The sequence below is a fragment of the Balaenoptera borealis genome (genome assembly GCF_965194805.1).
Source record: "Balaenoptera borealis genome assembly, chromosome: 17".
In the NCBI taxonomy this organism is placed as follows: Eukaryota; Metazoa; Chordata; class Mammalia; order Artiodactyla; family Balaenopteridae; genus Balaenoptera; species Balaenoptera borealis.
Window position 1 is genome coordinate 1099765 of NC_138876.1, and position 21078 is coordinate 1120842.

General features: G+C 54.6%; 1 protein-coding gene across 3 annotated transcripts in view; it reads left to right on the forward strand.

The window, feature by feature from the left end:
* The window catches only part of ZC3H3 (zinc finger CCCH-type containing 3), an 82436-nt gene that overhangs the window by 57184 nt on the left and 4174 nt on the right, over positions 1 to 21078 (forward strand). Inside the window, exons 6-10 of one of the 3 annotated variants that reach the window (XM_082364572.1) lie at positions 4109 to 4151; positions 4225 to 4386; positions 4469 to 4538; positions 6462 to 6593; positions 14505 to 17234. In XM_082364572.1, the coding sequence (XP_082220698.1) occupies positions 4109 to 4151; positions 4225 to 4386; positions 4469 to 4538; positions 6462 to 6593; positions 14505 to 14702 (605 nt within the window). In that variant the 3' untranslated portion in view covers positions 14703 to 17234. Of the gene's footprint in view, positions 1 to 4108; positions 4152 to 4224; positions 4387 to 4468; positions 4539 to 5321; positions 6308 to 6461; positions 6594 to 14504; positions 17235 to 21078 lie in introns of those variants that run through there. The other 2 variants (XM_082364574.1, XM_082364573.1) reach the window with 2 other exon arrangements.

Consider the following 21078-nt stretch of genomic DNA (forward strand, 5'->3'; position numbering starts at 1 on the left):
GGTGGTGGAGGAGCGGGTGCACAGCCCTGGCCGGGCTCCTCAGGGGCCTCGGTGAGCCTCAGCCCGGGGGGGCCGGGGCCTGGGGTCAGGGGACAGCCCTGCCCCACCCCGATTGCCTCTGACACCAGAGCTCAGCGGGCCTGTAGCACGTGGGCTCGTAGTCTGTGGGGCCCACACGCAGCTGTGGGCATCTCAGAGGGCAGGGACCTCAGACCCCTCCTCTGTCCACGGCCGCTTCCAGCCTGCTGCTTCCCCTGAGCCGGGCGCCTCACGGGGCTGCCGCAGCCAGGCCTGCTGGCGGGCTGGACAGGGCCGTGGGCGCCCGGGCATCCAGACAAGCCCACAGGCACTGCCGGGCCCCACCTTCGAGCCGCTGCCCCGGGGTGCCGTGAGAGCCGGTGGGCGGGGCCGGCGTTAGGGACTGTGGGGCACTTCTCCCCGGGGAGGATGCCACGCTGAGCCCGCTGCCCTCCAAGTGCTGAGCTCCGCAGGGTCCCACCTCCCTGCTCAGACAGAGCGGTGGGGACAGGACGGCTGCAGGGTGGCGCCCTGGCCTTCCCCACCCCTCTTCCCAAAGCCCTCCAGCCTCTGGGCGATTAGGTGAGGTGGGGGGGGGTGGAGGCCTCCTCCCTGCCGACCCGCCCCTGCGGGCAGCCCTGGGGCTCAGCCCTCCCACCTCAGGGTCGGGGCTGGGAGGTGGGGTTTGGAGCACAGACCACCGGGCAGCCTGTCCTGGGGGCACGAGGCTGGCCCAACACAGCAGCAGCGGCCTGGACCCCCATACGGGTGGCCGACTCTTGGCTGTAAGGCAGGTGGATTGCTCCCAGCTGTGGGAATGCCTGTGGACCGGCAGCCCACTTAGGTGAATGATAATTAAGGAAAGAAATTTTCTCCTCCGGAGTTGACAGAGCTTTGACTTCAGCGAGAAAGTGCAGGCCTCCTTGGGAGGGGGCGGGGGCTCCACCCCCTCTCCTCCTGGCTGCCGGCCTCTCTGGGACAGCATCAGCCCCTGGTTGGGGTGCCCGAGCCATCCCAGGCTTCGCTGGGGAGAGCCTTGCCCTGCCCAGCTCCCGAGCCCCAGGGGCAGGGCCTTCTAGCAGGCAAACCCCACTTCCCTGGAACCCCGGGGCCAAGCACTTCCTCCCAGGTCTAAGGTCTGCCCACCCGAAGGGCCCAACCCTGGGACCCCTCCCCACATGCTTCGGCCTGGAACCTGGCGGGGGTCCCCCCAGGCGGTGGCTGTGACGGGGGCTCCACTGGGCCTGGCCTGTGCCTCGGCCCCGAGAGCCAGCAGGTCCCTGCAGTGGAGCAGAAGCCCCGCGTCCCCCTGCCAGAACCGCCTCGCTCGGCCTGGGCTGCAGGCCCGGCTCCCAGGCTTCTCCTGAGCCCCAGGCCCCAGACCGAGGCAGAAGTAGGCTGTGGTGGGCAGTCTCCCTGCTGCTGCTGACCTGCCACCACACGCCCTGGGCAGGTAGTGCGGGGGTGGGGGTGGGGTGGGGGCGGTGTCTGAGTCGCTGCCTGGGCGGGGGCCGCCTCGCCGCCTGAGTCTATTTTGGGAAGACCCCTGGGAAGTGCAAGCTCTCCGGAAGGCTCAGTGCCTCCTGCTCCGAGGTCGCCAAGGGTTTTCAGCTGAACTTTTCAGCGCCTCCACGCCTCTTTTCAAACAGCTACTTTATGTGCATTTTTTAGCACTGCAAAGTATTTGAAAAGGTGCCTCCTGTTCTTGTAAAAACTCCTACCTGGCGCTGCACTGGCATTTTTTTTAAGAGCAGAAGTGGAAAGAGGAGTAAACCTGCCCGCCCCCTGCCCCGACCAGAGGCCAGGCCTGCGGGCCGCCCTGACAGGCAGGCACATGGCGACAGCGGCCCCTGGCGGGGGCAGATGGCGCCACAGCGTCGCCGGCAGCCTGGGTGGCTGCCCCGGCAGCCGCGCTCACCGGCAGTGATCAGATTGCACCGTCGCCCTCAGGCTGGCAGGTGGAGGGCCACCGCATGCCATCTGGACTGGCCTCCACTGCCACCCCGAGGATGGGTGTCCCCGGCCTGGAAACCAGACTCTAGTATGGCCTGGAGCCATCCTAAGACCCCCTCCCCGCCAGCCCTCACGCTCTGAGCCCCCTCTCTCCCTTCTGTGTCATCGCGTTCCCTTCCCCCATTCACACAGTAACTCAGCCGCCTGGGCCACCGTGCAGAGCACTTCCCTCCTGCCGGGGTCTTGCGGCACAGCCCTGGAGCCGCCTTTTTTAACTTGAGGAGACTGAGGGTCGGAGGAGGGCGGACGCTGGCCAGAGGGCAGCTCCAGCAGGGCAGTGAGGGCACTGGCCCAGAACGGGCTCACAGAGCGTCCAGGGAGCGGTCAGGGCTTAGCAGAGGGTGGGATGTGGAGGAGGGCGTCTGAGGGTCCGGCCTGTGGGGCGCAAAGGGGTTTGGGTTTGGACAGGCCGAGTGAAGTGTCAGAACACTGGTGTGACTGGGTGAGGAGCTCGGGAGACCAAGCTGAGCGGGCCCTGGGAAAGGATGCCCTGGGGCGAGCCAGGGAGAGGGCCCTACAGGTGACAGCAGGGCCGCCTGCCCAGGCCTCCCACGTGGCTCCGGCTCCGGTGGGGCGGGGGGCTCGGGGCCAGGCAGCTTGGGGGTGTCCCTTTTTAAACCTGGGATGCTTTGTCATCGCCTCAGGTCCCTAGAATTTCTGAGTGATGTCACTCGTGCCTCCTGCTGCCGGATCCATTTCAGCAGCTGCCTGTGGGAAACCGGATCTGGTCTGGGAAGGGTCATGTGTGTGTTGAGGAACTGTGGCCGTCCTGAGCAGCTCTCACCCTGCCCGGCCCGCCTTGGTCCTGGGGAGTGACCTGGTATCAAAAAGGCAGGCGGGAGCCGTATATTAGCCCAGATGCCCCTTCTGCAGGGTGAGCTCACACCGCAGAAGACAGCGCCACTCGCCTGCCCCGCGTCCCCTGCCCCCAGGGCCCAGCCCCACCCGAACCCCAGCTGCCCTGGCTGAGCGTCCACCTGTTCCCTTCCTGTCGCCACCGACCACTTCGTGAGCAACTCCCCTTCAGGCCACAGTCAGTGACCTCAGAGAGGCCTTGCTTGGTCTGTGTACTTGGGGTTTTGAGGAGTGTCTTACAAGGTGCCTCCGAAACTGTGAGGAGCAGGTACCCGCCAGGGCCTCCAGCCACACGATGCAGGCCGAGGTCGGCACACAGCTTCCTCAGGGCCTGGCAGTGAGGATTTCAGGATTTGTGGCCATACACATCTTTTTTGTTTTTATCTTATGACGCTTTAAATAAGCTATTCTTAGCTACTGCATTACCAGCTGGCATTCCCAGACCCCACTCAGGTCACGCGTCCCTGGGTTCTGCTCCAGACAGAGGAAGGTGGCAGGGAAGCCCCACCACCCACTGTTCCTGGGACCACTTGCCTTGAGACAAGACCACCGGCCAGGGACTTCCCTGGTGGCGCAGTGGTTAAGAATCCGCCTGCCAATGCAGGGGACACGGGTTCGAGCCCTGGTCCGGGAAGATCCCACATGCTGTGGAGCAATTAAGCCCGTGCACCACAACTGCTGAGCCTGTGCTCTAGAGCCCGCAAGTCACAGCTGCCAAGCCCACGTGCCACAACTACTGAAGCTTGCGCGCCTAGAGCCCGTGCTCCGCAACAAAGAGAAGCCACCACAGTGAGAAGCCCGCGCACCGCAACGAAGAGTAGCCCCCGCTCGCCACAACTAGAGGAAGCCTGTGCATAGCAACGAAGACCCAATGCAGCCAAAAATAAATAAATTAATTAATTAAAAAAAAAAAAAAAAAAAAAGACCACTGGCCAGCAACCAGGGTGGCCTCAGGGAGCTGTGCCACCAGACCTGGTCCCTGAGCCTTCGTCCCCGCCCGCTTCTGCCTTCTCGCCTCGGCCTCTCCCCTGCACGGGGCTGGGAGGTGGCCTGGCAGGGGTCCAGGAGGGCAAGCGGTTTCCTGGAGGGAAACCAGGAGGGGTTTCCTGAGGGTGGGGCTGAGGGTGGGGCATCCCAGGGGGGCGGTGCCAGGCAGGTGAGCGGGGAGAGGGCAGAGCCCGGGGCGGTGGGCCTGGAGTGACCGGCCTCTCCCCCCCGACAGGCCGCTTGGACCCTGCCAGCAGCTGCAGCCGCTCCCTGGCCAGGTACGTCCCTTGGGGTTGGGGGCGGGGTGCTCACCGTCCTCCCGGGGCTCACGGACGTCTGCCCCCTCCCCAGCCGGGCCGTGCAGCGCAGCCTGGCCATCGTGCGGCAGGCGCGGCAGAGGCGGCGGCGGCGGAAGGAGGAGTACTGCATGTACTACAACCGCTTCGGCAGGTGCAACCGCGGCGAGCACTGCCCCTACATCCACGACCCCGAGAAGGTGGCCGTGTGCACCAGGTGCGCCCGCCGCGGCCTCCCTGCAGGTGGGGTGGGGGCTGGCGCGGACTCCCCGCCCCTCAGACCCTCCCTGTTTGCCTAGGTTTGTTCGGGGCACGTGCAAGAAGACGGACGGGACCTGCCCCTTCTCCCACCACGTCTCCAAGGAGAAGGTGAGTTTTCCCCTGTCCCCAGCGCCCGTGGGTGGGGGGGTGGGACCTGGAGGCTCTGCCCCTCCAGCCCGCCACGTGCCCAGTGGCCCCCAGGTGCGCCTGGGCTTGGCGAGGGGCAGCTGCGTGGGGCTGGGCCGTGGCGGAGGGGGGCGCACAGCTGGGCCCCCCACAGTGCGGGGAGCTCTGAGGTCAGGGGTCAGTGCTGGCCGGGGGGCCGCCCGCCGCCCGGAGCGGGGGCTGCAGCGGGTCAGGGGAGGCGGGATCAGGCAGAGGCGTGCTGCTGCTGCAGCTTTTCCCCTTGAGGAACTTGAAAAGAATCAGCATTTTTCTCCCTAGTAGAGCTTCGAAACTCTGCTGTGAGCAATTTGGAAATTCACGTCGAGTTTCGGGTTCATTAGCTCCAGCTCCAAAGCCGGTGCAGGCTCTGAGCTGTCTAACGCGGAAGCCCCGCACCAGCGCCCTGAATTAATGTTATTGTTATTTGTGTGGACGTGCTGAGTGCAAACAAGGTTAATTGAAATGAGAACACAGTTTCCTCTTGATGATGGTGCTGACAGCTAGAGGAGTTCCGTTTGGTGCAAGAGTTGGCTTTATTACCCCTTTTTATTAGCGCTAATTTGGGCCCTGTATCAAAGCGCACATTAAGGGAATTGTCTGCAGCCAAGGCGCTGCCAGCCCCAGGCCGGCCGCTCCCTTCTGCGCTGCAGTTAAAAGACAATTAAAAATAAAGTCTCCTCGCTAAATCACCCTTTGTTTCTCTGCTTTCTCTCCTTCCCTCCTCAGCTGTCGTGGTATTCAGCTCCCCCCACCCCACGCCTCTCCCCAGAAAAGTGGCTTTTCGAAGCCCCTGTGTGTCCTCTGCAGGCAGGCAGGAGTCCAGTGGGGTGTGGTGAGGAGTCCGGCTGGGAGAGGCCAGCAGTGGGGGGGGGTGCCCGGGGACCACGTGGGTGGGGCAGGCAGGTCTGACAGCGGAGGGAGGAGGCCCCCCGAGAGGTGTGAGGCCTGTGGAGGGTGTGAGACCTACAGGGTGACAGCTCCTGGCAAGGTTCCATCCCCCCAGGAGGCTGGCCTGCAGGAGGGGCAGGGCTCACCCCAGGGGCCCCAACCCAGGAGTCGTTGCTGCCTGGAAGAGTGGCGGCTTCAGGGGTCAGCATGGGCGACTTCAGAGGCACACACCCTCCCCTCCCGCCGTCCGCTGGCCCTTAGGCCTCAGTCCCCCCACGGGGGAGAAGGGGGGCTGCGCACCCTGTGTCCCCCACCAGGTCTCCCCTGGGCCCACCTGCCGACGGGCCGGGGTGCTGGGAGCCTGCCGCCTGCACCAGTGCCCCACAGTGCCCGCCTGCGGTCAGTGCTCGGCAGAGCCCCGCGGCCAGGCTTCACCGGCCAAGTCAGGTCTCCAGTTCACGGACGCTGCCAGCTGTCCACGCATCAGGCAGCTGGAAACTCTGCTGGGTTTCAGGCCCTATGGGCTGACACCCCAGCTAGAGCCCCCCTGCGCCGCCTCCCTCCTACCCCCCAGCCCTGCTCTTCTAGACCAACCTCCTCCTGGCCCATGCCACCCCAGCCCTACACCCTGGAAACCAGACAGGCTCGGGGCAGGTGATGGACTCAGGTGACAGCACATCTGGGCCTGAGCCAGCCTGCTGGGCTGGGTCCCCTGTCTCAGTATCCTCATCTGGACCGTGTGAGGGCAGACGTGCTCTGTCCGGGCGACCTTCTGGGGAGGCTGAGGGTCTGACTTCAGGGTGGGCGGCCCCTCCTGCTGGCCAGCACTGTGTTTATTTCCACAGTCAGTGTGTGGCTCATGCCTGGCGGTGGAGCCCTGGGTGGGGCCCCGGCGTTCCTGCCTGTGAAGTGGGCTGAGGAGGGGGGCTCGGGGGAAGTGGCCTGCCCTCAGCCTCACTGCCTTCCCGCCCCCCCCAGATGCCCGTGTGCTCCTACTTCCTGAAAGGAATCTGCAGCAACAGCAACTGTCCCTACAGCCACGTCTACGTGTCCCGCAGGGCGGAGGTCTGCACCGACTTCCTCAAAGGCTACTGCCCGCTGGGCGCGAAGGTGAGAGGCGGGGCGGCGGGAGGGGCTCGTGGCTGCGTCCTCGCCGGGCACGCTCGCCTGTGGGCTCAGCTCAGCTCCGCTTTGTGGGAGAGCTGCCGGCAGCTGAGAAGCTGAGAAGCGGGTACCCTCCGCGCCACCGCGGCTCCTTCAGGGAGGGCCCGCCCCCGTGGGCCTGCGGGGCAGCGGGGAGGCCGCACGGGCCGTGGGGGCCCCCCGCACAGGCCTCTTCGGTCCCGGTGCCCCGAGAGGGAGCCCCCTCACCAGTCTAGGGGCTGCAGCAAGGCCCGCTGCCACCCCTTCCCCACACGCTTGTGAGTGACCGCCCTGCCTCGGGGACCTGTGGTCTGCCGTGGGGGACCAGGCCTGGGCCCTGCGCAAGGGGAGCGCGTAGCAGTGCGGGGCTGGCTCCCCTCCCGTCCTGCGCCGGCTCTCTCCAGTCGGTCGAGCCCTTGCCCGAATCCTCTTCCTGCTGCCCAAGCCTAAGGGCTGGGCCGGGCTGGGCTCCGCAGACCCAGGGCCCCAAGCGGAGCCGGCGGTGACCCTGAGTGCGGCCCTTTCTGGAGGCGGGGCCCAGCAGGCAGCTCCCGAGCAGCCCAGGTGGGGCTGGGGGCAGGACCCCCGGAGGCTGGGGATGATTATTGTAAGAGATTCCATTTAAATGAAAATATCAAAGCGGTCTTTAAGGTCTGCCTCTATTAGTGGAAGTGCTTAGTGCGTCCCTTTCCTTTCGGCGTGTGGGCGCTGCGAGGCTGCCTCACGATGGATGGCGGCTGGTAATTATAGGTGGGAAAAGCGCTGAGCAGGCCGGATCCGGCGGGAGCAGAGGCAGCAGCCTGGGCCGGCGAGGGTTAATTTTATTCTCTAAATAATATAAAAAGTGCTGAGTCGTCATCTTGCTCCTGAAGTGGAAGTCCTCAGATGGGCCCCAGAGAGTTTATAATATTCCACTGAATCAAGTGGAATTGTTAACCTTGCTTCACAAAGCGCTGGCTTGTTAAAGAGGCGCGTTCCCTTTCCTTGTGGGTAATTTAGGCCCGGAGTAGGTCCTTGCTCCTTCCCCTTTTCGGGGGCCAGGCGCTGCTCCTGGGCCTGAGGCTCAGCGGTCAGCCCCTCGCGTCTCCTCACTTTGTCCCTCCGGACTCTCAGGACACTTGGGGACACGGCGTCCTCCTGTGGGACGCCTGTCACCTCGGGTGGTCCAGTGGCCACACGTCACAGGGTCGCCGCCGCAGAGCTTTCTGCGCGAGCCCCGTCACTCCTGGCGCTGGCGGCGGGGTGGCCTTGGTCCCTTGCTGTCGGGTCGGCGGAGCAGCTGTTAACGTGCGTGCCGTGGGGCACACCTCTGTGAGGCGCGGCACTAGCAGCCCTGCTGCTCTGTCCGCCGCGTCGGAGCACCGCCACCAGCGCTGCCCTCAGAGGGAGCGCGCCCTTCCCTGCCTGCCCCCCCCCCCCGCCCCGGGGAGTACGTAGCAGTGCCGACTCCGCGACTCCCGCCGCGACCGCACTGTCGCCGTCCGGTGGCTCGCGTGGTCCCCAGGTGCCTTCTGGCGCTGCAGGACGCGCAGCCCACCCCTGCCCTGGAACGGCCGTCCCTCCCGGCACCCTGGCTCCTCTTCCTCGTGTTCACAGCTTGTGGTCAGGGCGCTCACTGCAGCTGGGGTGTCGCGCGTCTCCAGCCCCTCCTGCCGCAGCGCACATGCAGTCTCATCCGCGGCCACCTCTGTACCGACAGCCCCCGCCCGGCTGCGTCCCGGCCCTGTGCCGCCCTCACACACTCTCCTCGATCTCCTTCTCGCCCTGCGTGTGTCAGGGTCTGGCCTTCCAGGGGCTCTCTGCCTGCTGGAGAGGCCCCTCCGCCCCTGTCCCCTGCTTCCTCCTGCCCTTCGGAGGCTCTTTGTCCCGTCATATCAGTCTTTGGAGTCACAGATAGCGTCTCCTTGTCACCGCCTGATAACTTGCCCCGGGTACCCTTTCTCAGGCTGAAATCCTTCCTGTTTTTTTTATGGGAGCGTCCTTCCATTTTTCTCCATGTGGGTCTGGTTCCAGGATCTGCCCCCACCCAAGGCCACGCGCCCCTCCTGCGCCTTCTCCAGTTTGGCTTTACGAGCTGCGGTGAGGCGGGGTGGAGGCGAGGCTCTGGATGGGGCTCCGACCCCAGTCTGCTCGCGGCCGTGGCCCTGCACAAGTTGTTCACCCTCTGGGCCTCGGTTTCCTTTCTGTAAAATTGGGGTAACGGTAGTACTTAGCATGTAGGAAGGTTGTGAAGATTACGAGGTTAGTGCAGGAGGCTTCCCTGGTGGCACAGTGGTTGAGAGTCTGCCTGCCAATGCAGGGGACAAGGGTTCGAGCCCTGGTCCGGGAAGATCCCACCTGCCGCGGAGCAACTAAGCCCATGAGCCACAACTACTGAGTCTGTGCTCTAGAGCCCGCGAGCCACAACTACTCAGCCCCCGTGCCGCAACTACTGAAGCCCGCACGCCTAGGGCCCGTGCTCCGCAACAAGGGAGGCCACCGCAGCAGGAAGCACGCGCACCGCAACGAGGGGTAGCCCCCGCTCACTGCAACTAGAGAAAGCCCACGCGGAGCAACAAAGACCCAATGCAGCCATAAATAAATAAGTAAGTAAATACGTACATACATTAGTGCAGTGCTTCACAGCCCTTTGAGGAAGGGGAGTGTCGGGGAGGCTCGGTGTCCCTGTTACCTAGCCTGTGGTGTGAGGTGCGACCTCGCTTCGTTTCTTCCACGTAGTGAGCCTTTCCCCGCAGATGCGTGCTAAGCTGTCCGTTCTTTCCTCTCTGATTTGTGGTGCCACTTTTTAAAGCCAGCTTTATTGAGGTACGGTTTACATATCGCCCCGTTCATCTGTTGCACAGGTGTACGATTCGGTAGGTTTTAGTAAGTTTACGAAGTTGTGCAGCCATCACCAACCCCCCGGTGCTGGAGCATTTGCGTCACCCCAGAACATTTCCTCAACCCTTTCTGTGGTCGGTCCTGTCTCTGCTGCCCCCCGGCCCCACCCCCAGGACACACTAACGTACCGCCGTCGGCGTGAACCTGTCTTTTGTGGGCAGCGCACACGGGGGAGTCCTACCACGCAGACCTCGGCGTCTGGCTTCTGTCGTGAACGTGTTTTTGAGGGTCGTCGTGCTGTGGTCTTTAGCAGCACACGAGCGGCCCTCCACTGTGTGCAGGGACCACTTGCTGTTTCTCCGCTCGTCGGGGGATGGGCACTTGGGTTGTGGCCAGTGGGGCTGTTTGGAGTGAGCCAGCTGTGAGCGTCTGCGGGGATACCCGCCCGCACGGGTCCAGCTCCCACCGGGAATGAGTGAGGGTCTCATTTTGTCACTTCCTTGCCAGCACCTGCCAACGCTGTCACCCGTTTAAGTGCACAGTACAGTGGTTTTTGGTGTATTACATTTTTAATTTTGTAATTGTAGTAAACTAAATATAACATAAAATTTGCCCTTGTTAAGTATACAGGTCAGTGGCATTAATTACATTTACAATACTGTACAACACCACCACTGTCTATTTCCAAAACTTTTCCATCACCCCAAACAGAATCTGTATAAACAGTCGGCAATGACTCCCTGTTCCCCCTCTCTCTCCAACTCCTGGCAACCACAGATCTACATTCCGTCTCCATGAATCTGCCTCTTCTAGATATTTAACATAAGTGGAATCCTACAGTATTTGTCCCTTCACGTCGGGCTTCTCCCGCTGAGCACCACGCGTTCAGGGCTCACCCCTTTTATGGCTGAGCGACGGCCCATCGTGCGTCCAGACCACACTCATCTGTCCCCTCCTCTGGGGATGGACACGGGGGTTGTACCTTTTGCATGCTGTGACCATCAATGTACGAGTGGCTCTTCAAGTTACTCCTGTCACTTCCTTTGGGTACAGAGGCACCAGGAGTGGAATTGCCGATGATACGATAATCCTGTATTTAGCTCTTTGAGGGACCGCCAGACTTTTCCTTAATGACCGCGCCGTTCGCATCCCCACCAGCAGCGCGCGAGGGTTTCGCTTCCTCCACGTCCTCACCCGTGAATTATCTTCCTCGTTGGTTAACAGCCATCCAGCGTGCGGCATCTGACTGTTTTCAGTTCACAGTGCCTTAGAGATGAATGATGTTGAACATGTTTTCACATGCTTCTTGGTCACTGCTATATCTTCTTTGGAGAAATTTCTCTTCAAGTCCTTTGCCTTTTTTCCTTTTTTTTTTTGTTTTGACCATGCCCCACGGCACGTGGGATCTTAGTTCCCCGACCAGGGATCAAGCCCGCGCCCCCTGCATTGGGAGCACGGAGTCTTAACCACTGGACCACCAGGGAAGTCCCAGCACTGCTTGTTGAAAAGACTGTCCTTTCCCCATTGAATGGTCTTGGCACCATTGTTGAAAATTTATTGACCATACTTGAGATGGTTTATTTCTGGCTTCTCTTTTCTATTACATTGGTCTGTATGTTTGTGTTTTGATTACTATATCTTTATAATAAGTTTTGAAATCAGGAAATGTGAATCCTTCAAACTTTGTTCTTCTTTGCCAAGGTTGTTTTGGCTATTCGGGGTTCCTTGAGATTCCATGTAAACTTTTGGATGGGTTTTTCTATTTCTGTTTTTTTTTTTAAAGGCCTTTGGGATTTTAACAGGGATTGAATCAGCTCTGTGTATCACTGCCGGTAGTGTTGTCATCTTAACAATATGAGGTCTTCCAGTCCATGAATGCATGATGTGTTTTCGTTTATTTAGACCTTCATTAATTTCTTTCAGCAGTATTTTGTAGTTTTCAGTGTATAAGTCTTTTGCCTCCTTGGTTAAATTTATTCCTGAGTGTTGGGCTTCCCTGGTGGCACAGTGGTTAGGAATCCGCCTGCCAGTGCAGGGGACACGGGTTCGAGCCCTGGTCCAGGAAGATCCCACATGCCGCAGAGCAACTAAGCCCGTGTGCCACAACTACTGAGCCTGCGCTCTAGAGCCCACGTGCCACAACTACTGAGCCCATGTGCCACAACTACTGAAGCCCGAGCGCCTAGAGCCCATGCTCCGCAACAAAAGAAGCGACTGCGGTGAGAAGCCCGCGCACCGCAGCAAAGAGTAGCCCCCGCTCGCCGCAACTAGAAAAAGCCCGCGCGCAGCAACGAAGACCCAGTGCAGCCATAAATAAATGAATGAATGAATGAATAAATAAATAAATTTTTCCCGAGTGTTTTATACTTTTTGATGTTATTTAAATAGGATTGTTCATTATAAATGTATAGTAATGCAGTTGATTTTTGTGTGTTCATTTTATATCCTAAATTTTGCTGAATTCACTTATTAACTCTAACAATTTTTTTGTGGGTTCTTTACGGTTTTCTACATACAAGATCATGTCATCTGCTAACAGAGATAATTTTCTTCCCTTTTGATTTGGATGCCTTTTAGTCTCTTCTCTATCCCTTCCTCCCTCCCTCCCTCCCTCCCTTCTTTTCTTCCTTCCTTTTTTTTGCCGAATTGCTCTGGCTAGAGCTTCTAGTACTATGCTGAATAAAAGTGAACAACGGGGATATCCTTGTCTTGTTCTTCATCTTATAGAATAGCTTTCAGTCTTTCACTGTTGAGTATGCTGTTAGCTGAGGGCTTGTCGTATGTGGCCTTTATTATGTTGAGGTTATTCTCTTCCGGTCCTAGTTTATTTGGTGTTTTTATTATGAAAAGGTGTTGAGTCCTGTCAAATCTTTTTTGTATCAATTGAGATGATCATGTGGGGTTTTTTCCCTTCATTCTGTTAAGCTGGTCAATAAACATATTGATCACAATGATCAATCACAATTATATTGATTGATTTTTGGATGTTGAACCATCTTTGCATTCTGAGACTAAATCCCACTGGATCACGAGGTATAATCCTTCTAATATGCCACTAGTTCAGTTTTATAGTATTTTGTTGAGGATTTACATCTGTATTCATAAGTAATATTGATCTGTAGTTTCCTTTTCTTGTAGTATCTTTGTCTGGTCTTGGAATCAAGGTAAGGCTAGCCTCATAGATTGTTTTGGCTATTGTAACTTAGGAAGTATTCTGTCCTCTTCAGTTTTTTGGAAGAATCTAAGAAGAATAGGTATCAGTTCTTCTTTACATGTTTAGTAGGGTTCACCTGTTTAAACCATCTGGTCTTGGGCTTTTCCTTGTGGGGAGGCTTTTGATTACTGATTCAGTCTCTGCACTATACAGTTGACCCTTGAACAGCACGGGGTGGGGGGTGGTCAGGGGCACCAACACCCCGCATCCCCGGCACAGTTGAAAATCCACATACAACTTTACAGTTATTCCTCCGTATACGCGGTTCCCTGCCAGCTGCTCTTGGTGTGTGAGTCATTTCCTATTGAAACCTGGATGTTTTGGTTGTTATGAGAGTCTGGATCTTATTTAAACCTTCTGTTTCAGCAGGTTTCCTCTGAGTCCACTCCAGCAGGTGGGCAGGTGGGCAGGGGGCGTGCAGGTAGAAATCCTGGTTCCCCACTCGGCCTTCACTGACCCCTGAGGAGGGGTCTCCCTGGTGGTCCTGGGTGGATGGCAGTACTCGCTTCCCACTCGGCCTCCTCCAGCACCATCCCAGCAGGGTGGGGAGGGACGCCAGGGTCAAGGCTCCCCACTCAGCCTTTGCTGGCCCGGGTGTGACAGGGCCACCCCTTATCTGCACCCACTGACACTTCCAAGGTGCCAACTTCTTCCGCTCCAGGTCAGGATGACGAGGCAGCAGGAAGTCCCAGGAGCCACCCCTGCGTCGCTCCTTGGGTCCCCAGGTCCCTGGTGGCCTGCCTCCTTTCCACCTTTTATGGCCTTCCTATGGTTGTCAGGGTTTTGGTGGTGCTTAGTGGAGGAGTAGGGACAAATATGTCTCTTTCGTCTTCCAGGAAGTGGAAGTCCCTTCTATTTCTTTATTTTGCCAATTTTGACTTATTTTCCCCCAGAAATTGATCTGTTTTATCGAGGTTTTCAATGTATTGGTGTGCCTTTGTGTGTATAACATTCTCTATTGTATCTTGAGCTCTTAACCTTTTCCATCTGTATTTAGTTGGCATTTTCTCGCCTTTTCTCTGGGCTGTCTCGCCCGAGGTTTGCCCATCGAATTGTCCTTTTCAGACAACAGGTCTCACCCTTGGGGTCAGCTTCTGTTGCTGCAGGGCCCTGGCCTTGCAGTGGCCTCTGATGCCCTCAGAAGGAGCCCAGCGGGCACCTTGACTGGGAGGGGGCGGCTTGTCCTCTGCACGGCCCCGGCACAGAGTGCTCGTCATTTATCCTGGGATAAGCATCTTCTTTGTGATCGTGTAGATTCACCGAAAAGTTGCAGATAGTGCAGAGAAGGGCCCGCGCACCCTTCACCCAGGCTCCTGCACTGCTAGTATCTTTTTTTTTTTTTTTTTTAATATCATTTTGGTAAGTGCTGTTTGTTTATTTATTTATTTATTTAAAATATTTATTTATTTATTTTTGGCTGCGCCGGGTCTTCGTTGCTGCGCACGGGCTTTCTCTAGTTGCAGCGAGCGAGGGCTACTCTTCGTTGCGGTGCACGGGCTTCCCATTGCGGTGGCTTCTCTTTGTTGCAGAGGACGGGCTCTAGGCACGCGGGGTTCAGTAGTTGTGGCACGCGGGCTCTAGTGTGCAGGCTCAGGAGTTGTGGTGCATGGGCTTAGTTGCTCTACGGCGTGTGGGATCTTCCTGGACCAGGGCTCGAACCCGTGTCCCCTGCATTGGCAGGCGGATTCTTAACCACGGCGTCACCAGGAAAGCCCTAGTATCTTACATAACTGTAACTGTCTGTCAAAACTAAAAAATTAACATTGGTACGTTACTACCAACTTAACTTGAGGCTTTGTTTGGATTTTACCCGGTTTTCCCCTAATTTCTGTTCTCTGTTCTAGGATGTCACGCTGCATTTGGGCGCCAGTTTTGGAATGAATGATGAAGTGATTGAGGCAGGGCCTCCAGGACAGTGGCCAAGAGTAGACGCACTCGAGAGGCCTGCAGAGGGGCCAGTGGTGGGCAGAGGTGGCGAGGGAGGGGGTCTCCAAGCTGGAGAAGGGGGCAGCTTTGGTTTGGAAAGGTGGAAAGGAAGCTAGTGAGTCACTGGGGACGTTGATGGGTCACCCAGTGGAGGTGTTGCTGGCCCCCGAGGGAGGACCTGGCCCCCAGGGGAGGGCGGAAATGAGTGGGCGGGACCCAGGTAGAGTGCGAGGGCCAGCGGCCCCTGGGCCACACCAGCATGTGGGGCTGCTGTGGACAAGCCAGACGGAAGAGTCCGGCATGTTGCTGGCCAAGGAGGAGAGGACCCGCAGCCCCACACCAGCTCCTCCACAGTCACCACCAGGCCTGGCGCAGACGTCCAGCGGAGACGCGCCCTGGACACAGTGGCCCCCGGGAGCCCTGGTGGCTGAGGGGCGAGCGCAGGTGTGCGGCTCAGCAGTCCTCCCGGCCTCGCCCCTGCAGAAGGGCTTCGGGAGGGCAGGCTGGCGCCTTGGGGACAGTCTGTGCCGCGGGCTCTGCCGCCCCCGAGGGGACCAGGACTTTAGAGCCCTTGGAGAGCGAGGGCCGCAGGCGCGGAGTGTGTGGCGGGTCGCTGTAGTCGGAACCTCCAGGTGACCCCCAGGGGCCATGCCCACACGTTCCTCCTGACGGCGGCCTCTGTTTTCTTTTTGATCATTTTAAGGATTAAAAGCTACCTTGCATTTTTTAATTTGCCTTTCTGTGTTTTAAATGAAGCAGAACATCTTCCCTAATGTTTAAACCCCTTGTGCCTTCTCTTCTGAAAAATACCTGGGGTTTTGTTGTTTTGTTTTTAAGTGATTGTGGAGACATTTTTCCAGTGTGTCGGTTTTCTCTTACTGACTCATGGGAAATTTATAAAATATAAACGTGAACATAAAAATATATCATTGTGGGACTTCCCTGGTGACGCAGTGTTTAAGAATCCACCTGCCAATGCAGGGGACAGGGGTTCGAGCCCTGGTCCGGGAAGATCCCACATGCCGTGGAGCAGCTAAGCCCGCGAGCCACAACTACTGAGCCCGCGTGCCACAACTACTGAAGCCCGTGCGCCTAGAGCCTGTGCTCCGCAACAAGAGAGGCCCCCGCAGTGAGAAGCCCGCGCCCCACAGTGAAGAGTAGCCACCACTCGCCGCAACTAGAGAAAGCCCGCGCGCAGCAACGAAGACACAATGCAGCCAAAAATAAATAAATCAATATTTTTTAAAATTAAAAAAAATATGTATATCAATGTAAAATATTCTGAATATTAATCTTCTGTCATTCACATTAGTGGCAAGTATCTTATTTCAGTTTGTCGTTTATTTTTTCACTTCTTTGTGATGTATCTTTTTCTTTTTAATATTTATTTATTTATGTATTTATTTATCTGGCTGCACTGGGTCTTAGTTACGGCATGTGGGGTCTTTAGTTGCGGCATGTGGGACCTAGTTCCCTGACTAGGGATCGAACCCAGGCCTCCTGCATTGGGACCACCAGGGAAGTCCCATCTTTGTGATGTATCTTGAGGAACAAAAGCTTTTAATTTTAATGGAAATACTATTATTCATCTCTCTTTACAGTTTGCACCTCTTGTGCTTGTATGAGACCTCCTTCCCCACTGCGTCCTGTGGTCGGATCTTTGCCATTTAGGATCAGTCCAGCTGGAAGTGATTTTGTGTCTGTGTAGGGGACCAGTGTTGTTTCGCCCACACACCTTGCACTGAAGAGCCCCTTCACCCCGTGGATCTGTCGTGGGCCCCTCTGTAGTTAGGTTTCCTTGGACAGTTGGCATCTGTCTTTCCAGTGAGTCTTCTGCCCATGATCAAGGCACCATCTCTAGTTATACAGGGTTCTCCTTTGATGTCGTTTAATAAAATTCTTTTTTTTTTTTTGAATTTTATTTTATTTTTTTATACAGCAGGTTCTTATTAGTTATCTATTTTATCCATATTAGTGTATATATGTCAATCCCCATCTCCCAATTCATCCCACCGCCACCACCACCACCCCTGCCACTTCCCCACCACCACCACTACCCCCCCCCCCCGCCTTGGTGTCCATACGTTTGTTCTCTACATATGTGTCTCTATTTCTGCCCTGCAAACCGGTTCATCTGTACCATTTTTCTAGGTTCCACATATATGCGTTAATATACGATATTTGTTTTTCTCTTTCTGACTTACTTCACTCTGTATGACAGTCTCTAGATCCATCCACATCTCTACAAATGACCCAATTTCGTTCCTTTTTATGGCTGAGTAATATTCCATTGTGTATATGTACCACATCTTCTTTATACATTCGTCTGTTGATGGGCATTTAGGCTGCTTCCATGACCTGGCTATTGTAAATAGTGCTGCAGTGAACATTGGGGTGCATGTGTCTTTTTGAATTATGGTTTTCTCTGGGTATATGCCCAGTAGTGGGATTGCTGGATCATATGGTAATTCTATTTTTAGTTTTTTAAGGAACCTCTGTACTATTCTCCATAGTGGATGTATTAATTTACATTCCCACCAACAGTGCAAGAGGGTTCCCTTTTCTCCACACCCTCTCCAGCATTTGTTGTTTGTAGATTTTCTGATGATGCCCGTTCTGACTGGTGTGAGGTGATACCTCATTGTAGTTTTGATTTGCATTTCTCTAATAATTAGTGATGTTGAGCAGCTTTTCATGTGCTTTCATGTGCCATCTGTATGTCTTCTTTGGAGAAATGTCTATTTAGGTCTTCTGCCCATTTTTGGATTGCATTGTTTGTTTTTTTAATATTGAGCTGCATGAGCTGTTTATATATTTTGGAGATTAATCCTTTGTCTGTTGATTCGTTTGCAAATATTTTCTCCCATTCTGAGGGTTGTCTTTTCGTCTTGTTTGTAGTTTCCTTTGCTTTGCAAAAGCTTTTAAGTTTCATTAGGTCCCATTTGTTTATTTTTGTTTTTATTTCCATTACTCTAGGAGGTGGGTCAAAAAAGATCTTGCTGTGATTTATGTCAAAGAGTGTTCTTCCTATGTTTTCCTCTAAGAGTTTTATAGTGTCCGGTCTTACAGTTAGGTCTCTAATCCATTTTGAGTTTATTTTTGTGTATGGTGTTAGGGAGTGTTCTAATTTCATTCTTTTACACGAAGCTGTCCAGTTTTCCCAGCACCACTTATTGAAGAGACTGTCTTTTCTCCATTGTATATCTTTGCCTCCTTTGTCATAGATTAGTTGACCATAGGTGCGTGGGTTTATCTCTGGGCTTTCTATCTTGTTCCATTGATCTATGTTTCTGTTTTTGTGCCAGTACCATATTGTCTTGATTACTGTAGCTTTGTAGTATAGTCTGGAGTCAGGGAGTCTGATTCCTCCAGCTCTGTTTTTTTCCCTCAAGACTGCTTTGGCTATTCGGTGTCTTTTGTGTCTCCATACAGATTTTAAGATTTTTTGTTCTAGTTCTGTAAAAATGCCACTGGTAATTTGATAAGGATGGCATTGAATTTGTAGATTGCTTTAGGTAGTATAGTCATTTTCACAGTATTGATTCTTCTAATCCAAGGACATGGTATACCTCTGCATCTGTTTGTGTCATTTTTGATTTCTTTCATCAGTGTCTTAGAGTTTTCTGAGTACAGGTCTTTTACCTCCATAGGTAGGTTTATTCCTAGGTATTTTATTCTTTTTGATATGTAAGCAAATGGGATTGTTTCCTTAATTTCTCTTTCTGATCTTTCATTGTTAGTGTATAGGAATGCAAGAGATTTCTGTGCATTAATTTTGTATCCTGCAACTTTACCAAATTCATTGATTAGCTCTAGTAGTTTTCTGGTGGCATCTTTAGGGTTCTCTATGTATAGTATCATGTCATCTGCAAACAGTGACAGTTTTACTTCCTCTTTTCCAATTCGTATTCCTTTTATTTCTTTTTCTTCTCTGATTGCCATGGCTAGGACTTCCAAAACTATGTTGAATAATAGTGGTGAGAGTGGACATCCTTGTCTTGTTCCTGATCTTAGAGGAAATGCTTTCAGTTTTTCACCATTGAGAATGATGTTTGCTCTGGGTTTGTCATATATGGCCTTTATTATGTTGAGGTAGGTTCCCTCTATGCCCAATTTCTGGAGAGTTTTTATCATAAATGGGTGTTGAATTTTGTCAAAAACTTTTCGTTTAATAAAATTCTTGCTTGTCTTATCTTTGTCAGATTTATTCCTGTCACATTTATTATTATTATAAAGAACATGTTTTTAAATGTTATCTTCTCACTGTTCATTGGTGTATGGACATACAGCTTTTAATATTGATTTTGTTTCCAGCAACCTTGTTAAACTATATTAGTAATTGTAGTAAATCATCCGTAGGGTTGATTCTCTTGGGTTTCTCTACATAAACAGTCATATCTTTTGAAGTAACGACCATATTTTCTTCCTCTGAGTTTAAATGCCTTTTCTTTCTTTTTCTGCCCTGCCTGTAAGCCCAGTGTGATATTGACTCGTCATGGCCGTGGGCTTCCAGCCATGCCCCTTGGCAAGTGAGGCTTTCTGGAAGGTTCTATATTAAGCTAAGGAAGTCCCCTTCTATCACTAATTTGCTAAACTTTGAATTGATGCTGAATTTTATTTTTTTTTAATTTATTTTTGGCTGTGTTGAGTCTTCATTGCTGCGCACGGGCTTTCTCTAGTCGGCGGCGAGTGGGGGCTACTCTTTGTTGCGGTGTGCGGGCTTCTCATTGCGGTGGCTTCTCTTGTTGCAGAACACGGGCTCTAAGCACGCGGGCTTCAGTAGTTGTAGCATGTGGGCTGAGTAGTTGTGGCTCGCGGGCTCTAGAGCGCAGGCTCAGTAGTTGTGGAGCACGGACTTAGTTGCTCCACGGCATGTGGGGTCTTCCCAGACCAGGGCTCGAACCCATGTCCTCTGCATTGACAGGTGGATTCCTAACCACTGCACCAACCAGGGAAGTCCCTAAATGTTCTCTTGTCATCTAGTTCTGGTCAGGGTTTGGTTCTAAGATTATTCTGGTTCAGTAAGCTAAGTTGAGAAGTATTCTCTGCTTTCCTTTTCTGTGGACCAGTTCATGTAAGGTTGAAATGATGCAACTCTTGAATATGTGGTTGAACTACCAGTGAAACCCTGGGCTGGAGCTTTCCTTATTTTTTAACTACTGATTCAAATTCCTTTATGGTCATAGGAATGTTCATTCAGGTTTTATGTCAGTTCTTGTCAATTTTTCTAGAATTTGTAGATTTCGTCTGCTTTCAGATTCATTGGCATAAAGTTTGTTCATTGTATCATCTTGATATCTTTTTTGCTTTCTGCAGCGTCAGCAGTTTAACAGCACTTTTGTCATTCCTAATACTGTTCTTATGTTCCTTTTCTCTTTATTTCCTTCCCTCTGCTTTCTTTGGGTCATTTTGGTGTTTTCCTTCTAACTTTTGAGGTACATCCTCTTTGCTAATAACATAAGCCTGTAAGGCTGAGGACTTCTCTCCAAGTGCTGCTTTAGCTGCATTCCACAAATTTTGATGGGTTGTTTTGGTGTTATCATTTGGTTCTAAGTATTACCTAATTTCCATTGTTTCTTGTTTGACCAATGAATTATTTAGCAGTGACTTTCTTAATTTCCAGCTCTGCGGGGGGGGTATTGTGTGGTTGGTTGGTTTTGCCCCTTCCTCAGTGACCTTGGTCTAAGGGGGATGTCGGACCTTTGAGACCTGAGACTAGCCCTGTGTCCGCCACGTCTCTGCATAGATTTTCCTCCATCATTTCACTTTCTCGATAGCTCTCAGACGATTTGAGAAAGTTCCTTACGCTCTAGCCTAGGTTTCGGTTGTTCTTGGGAGGACAGCTAGTTCAGACCAGCTGTCTCTAGTAGGAAGGTCAGCCAGGTGTGAACCCCACGCGGGATTTCACATTTCCTAGTAGCCACCTTAAGAAGGTGAAACAGAAACAGGTGAGATGAGTTTATTTGACCCAGCAGATCACAGACGTCAGCGTGCGACCAGGGAGGAAACCTCTGTGCCGCCTTTTACCTGGCGCCCCCTGTGCGTTGCCCCTGTCGCACCGTCCAGGCTCAGAGCAGCCGTGGGGCTCGTGGTCACCGCGGGACAGTGCAAGTCCAGTGCCCTCTAGCCATCTCTCTGTGTGCAGCCTGGTGCTGGGCCCTCTCCACCCAAAGGTCCTTCCTGTTCCCTCTACCTGCCCGGACCCCCCTTATTCCCCAGGAGACCCCGAGGGGCAGCCCTGCGTGGCCCCAGCGTCTCCATGTGTCCCTTTTATGTGTGCACCAGCAAGGGCGGGGCCACTGGGTTCCGAATCGTGTCACTGGCCAGGCCCAGGGCAGAGGGCCGTGTGGAAGGGAGGGAGAGAGGGAGGGAGAGAGGGAGGGAGAGAGGGAGGGAGAGAGGGAGGGAGGGAGGGAGAGAGGGAGGGAGGGAGGGAGGGAGAGAGGGAGGGAGGGAGGGAGGGAGGGAGAGCAGGCGTTGGCCTGAGCCTGC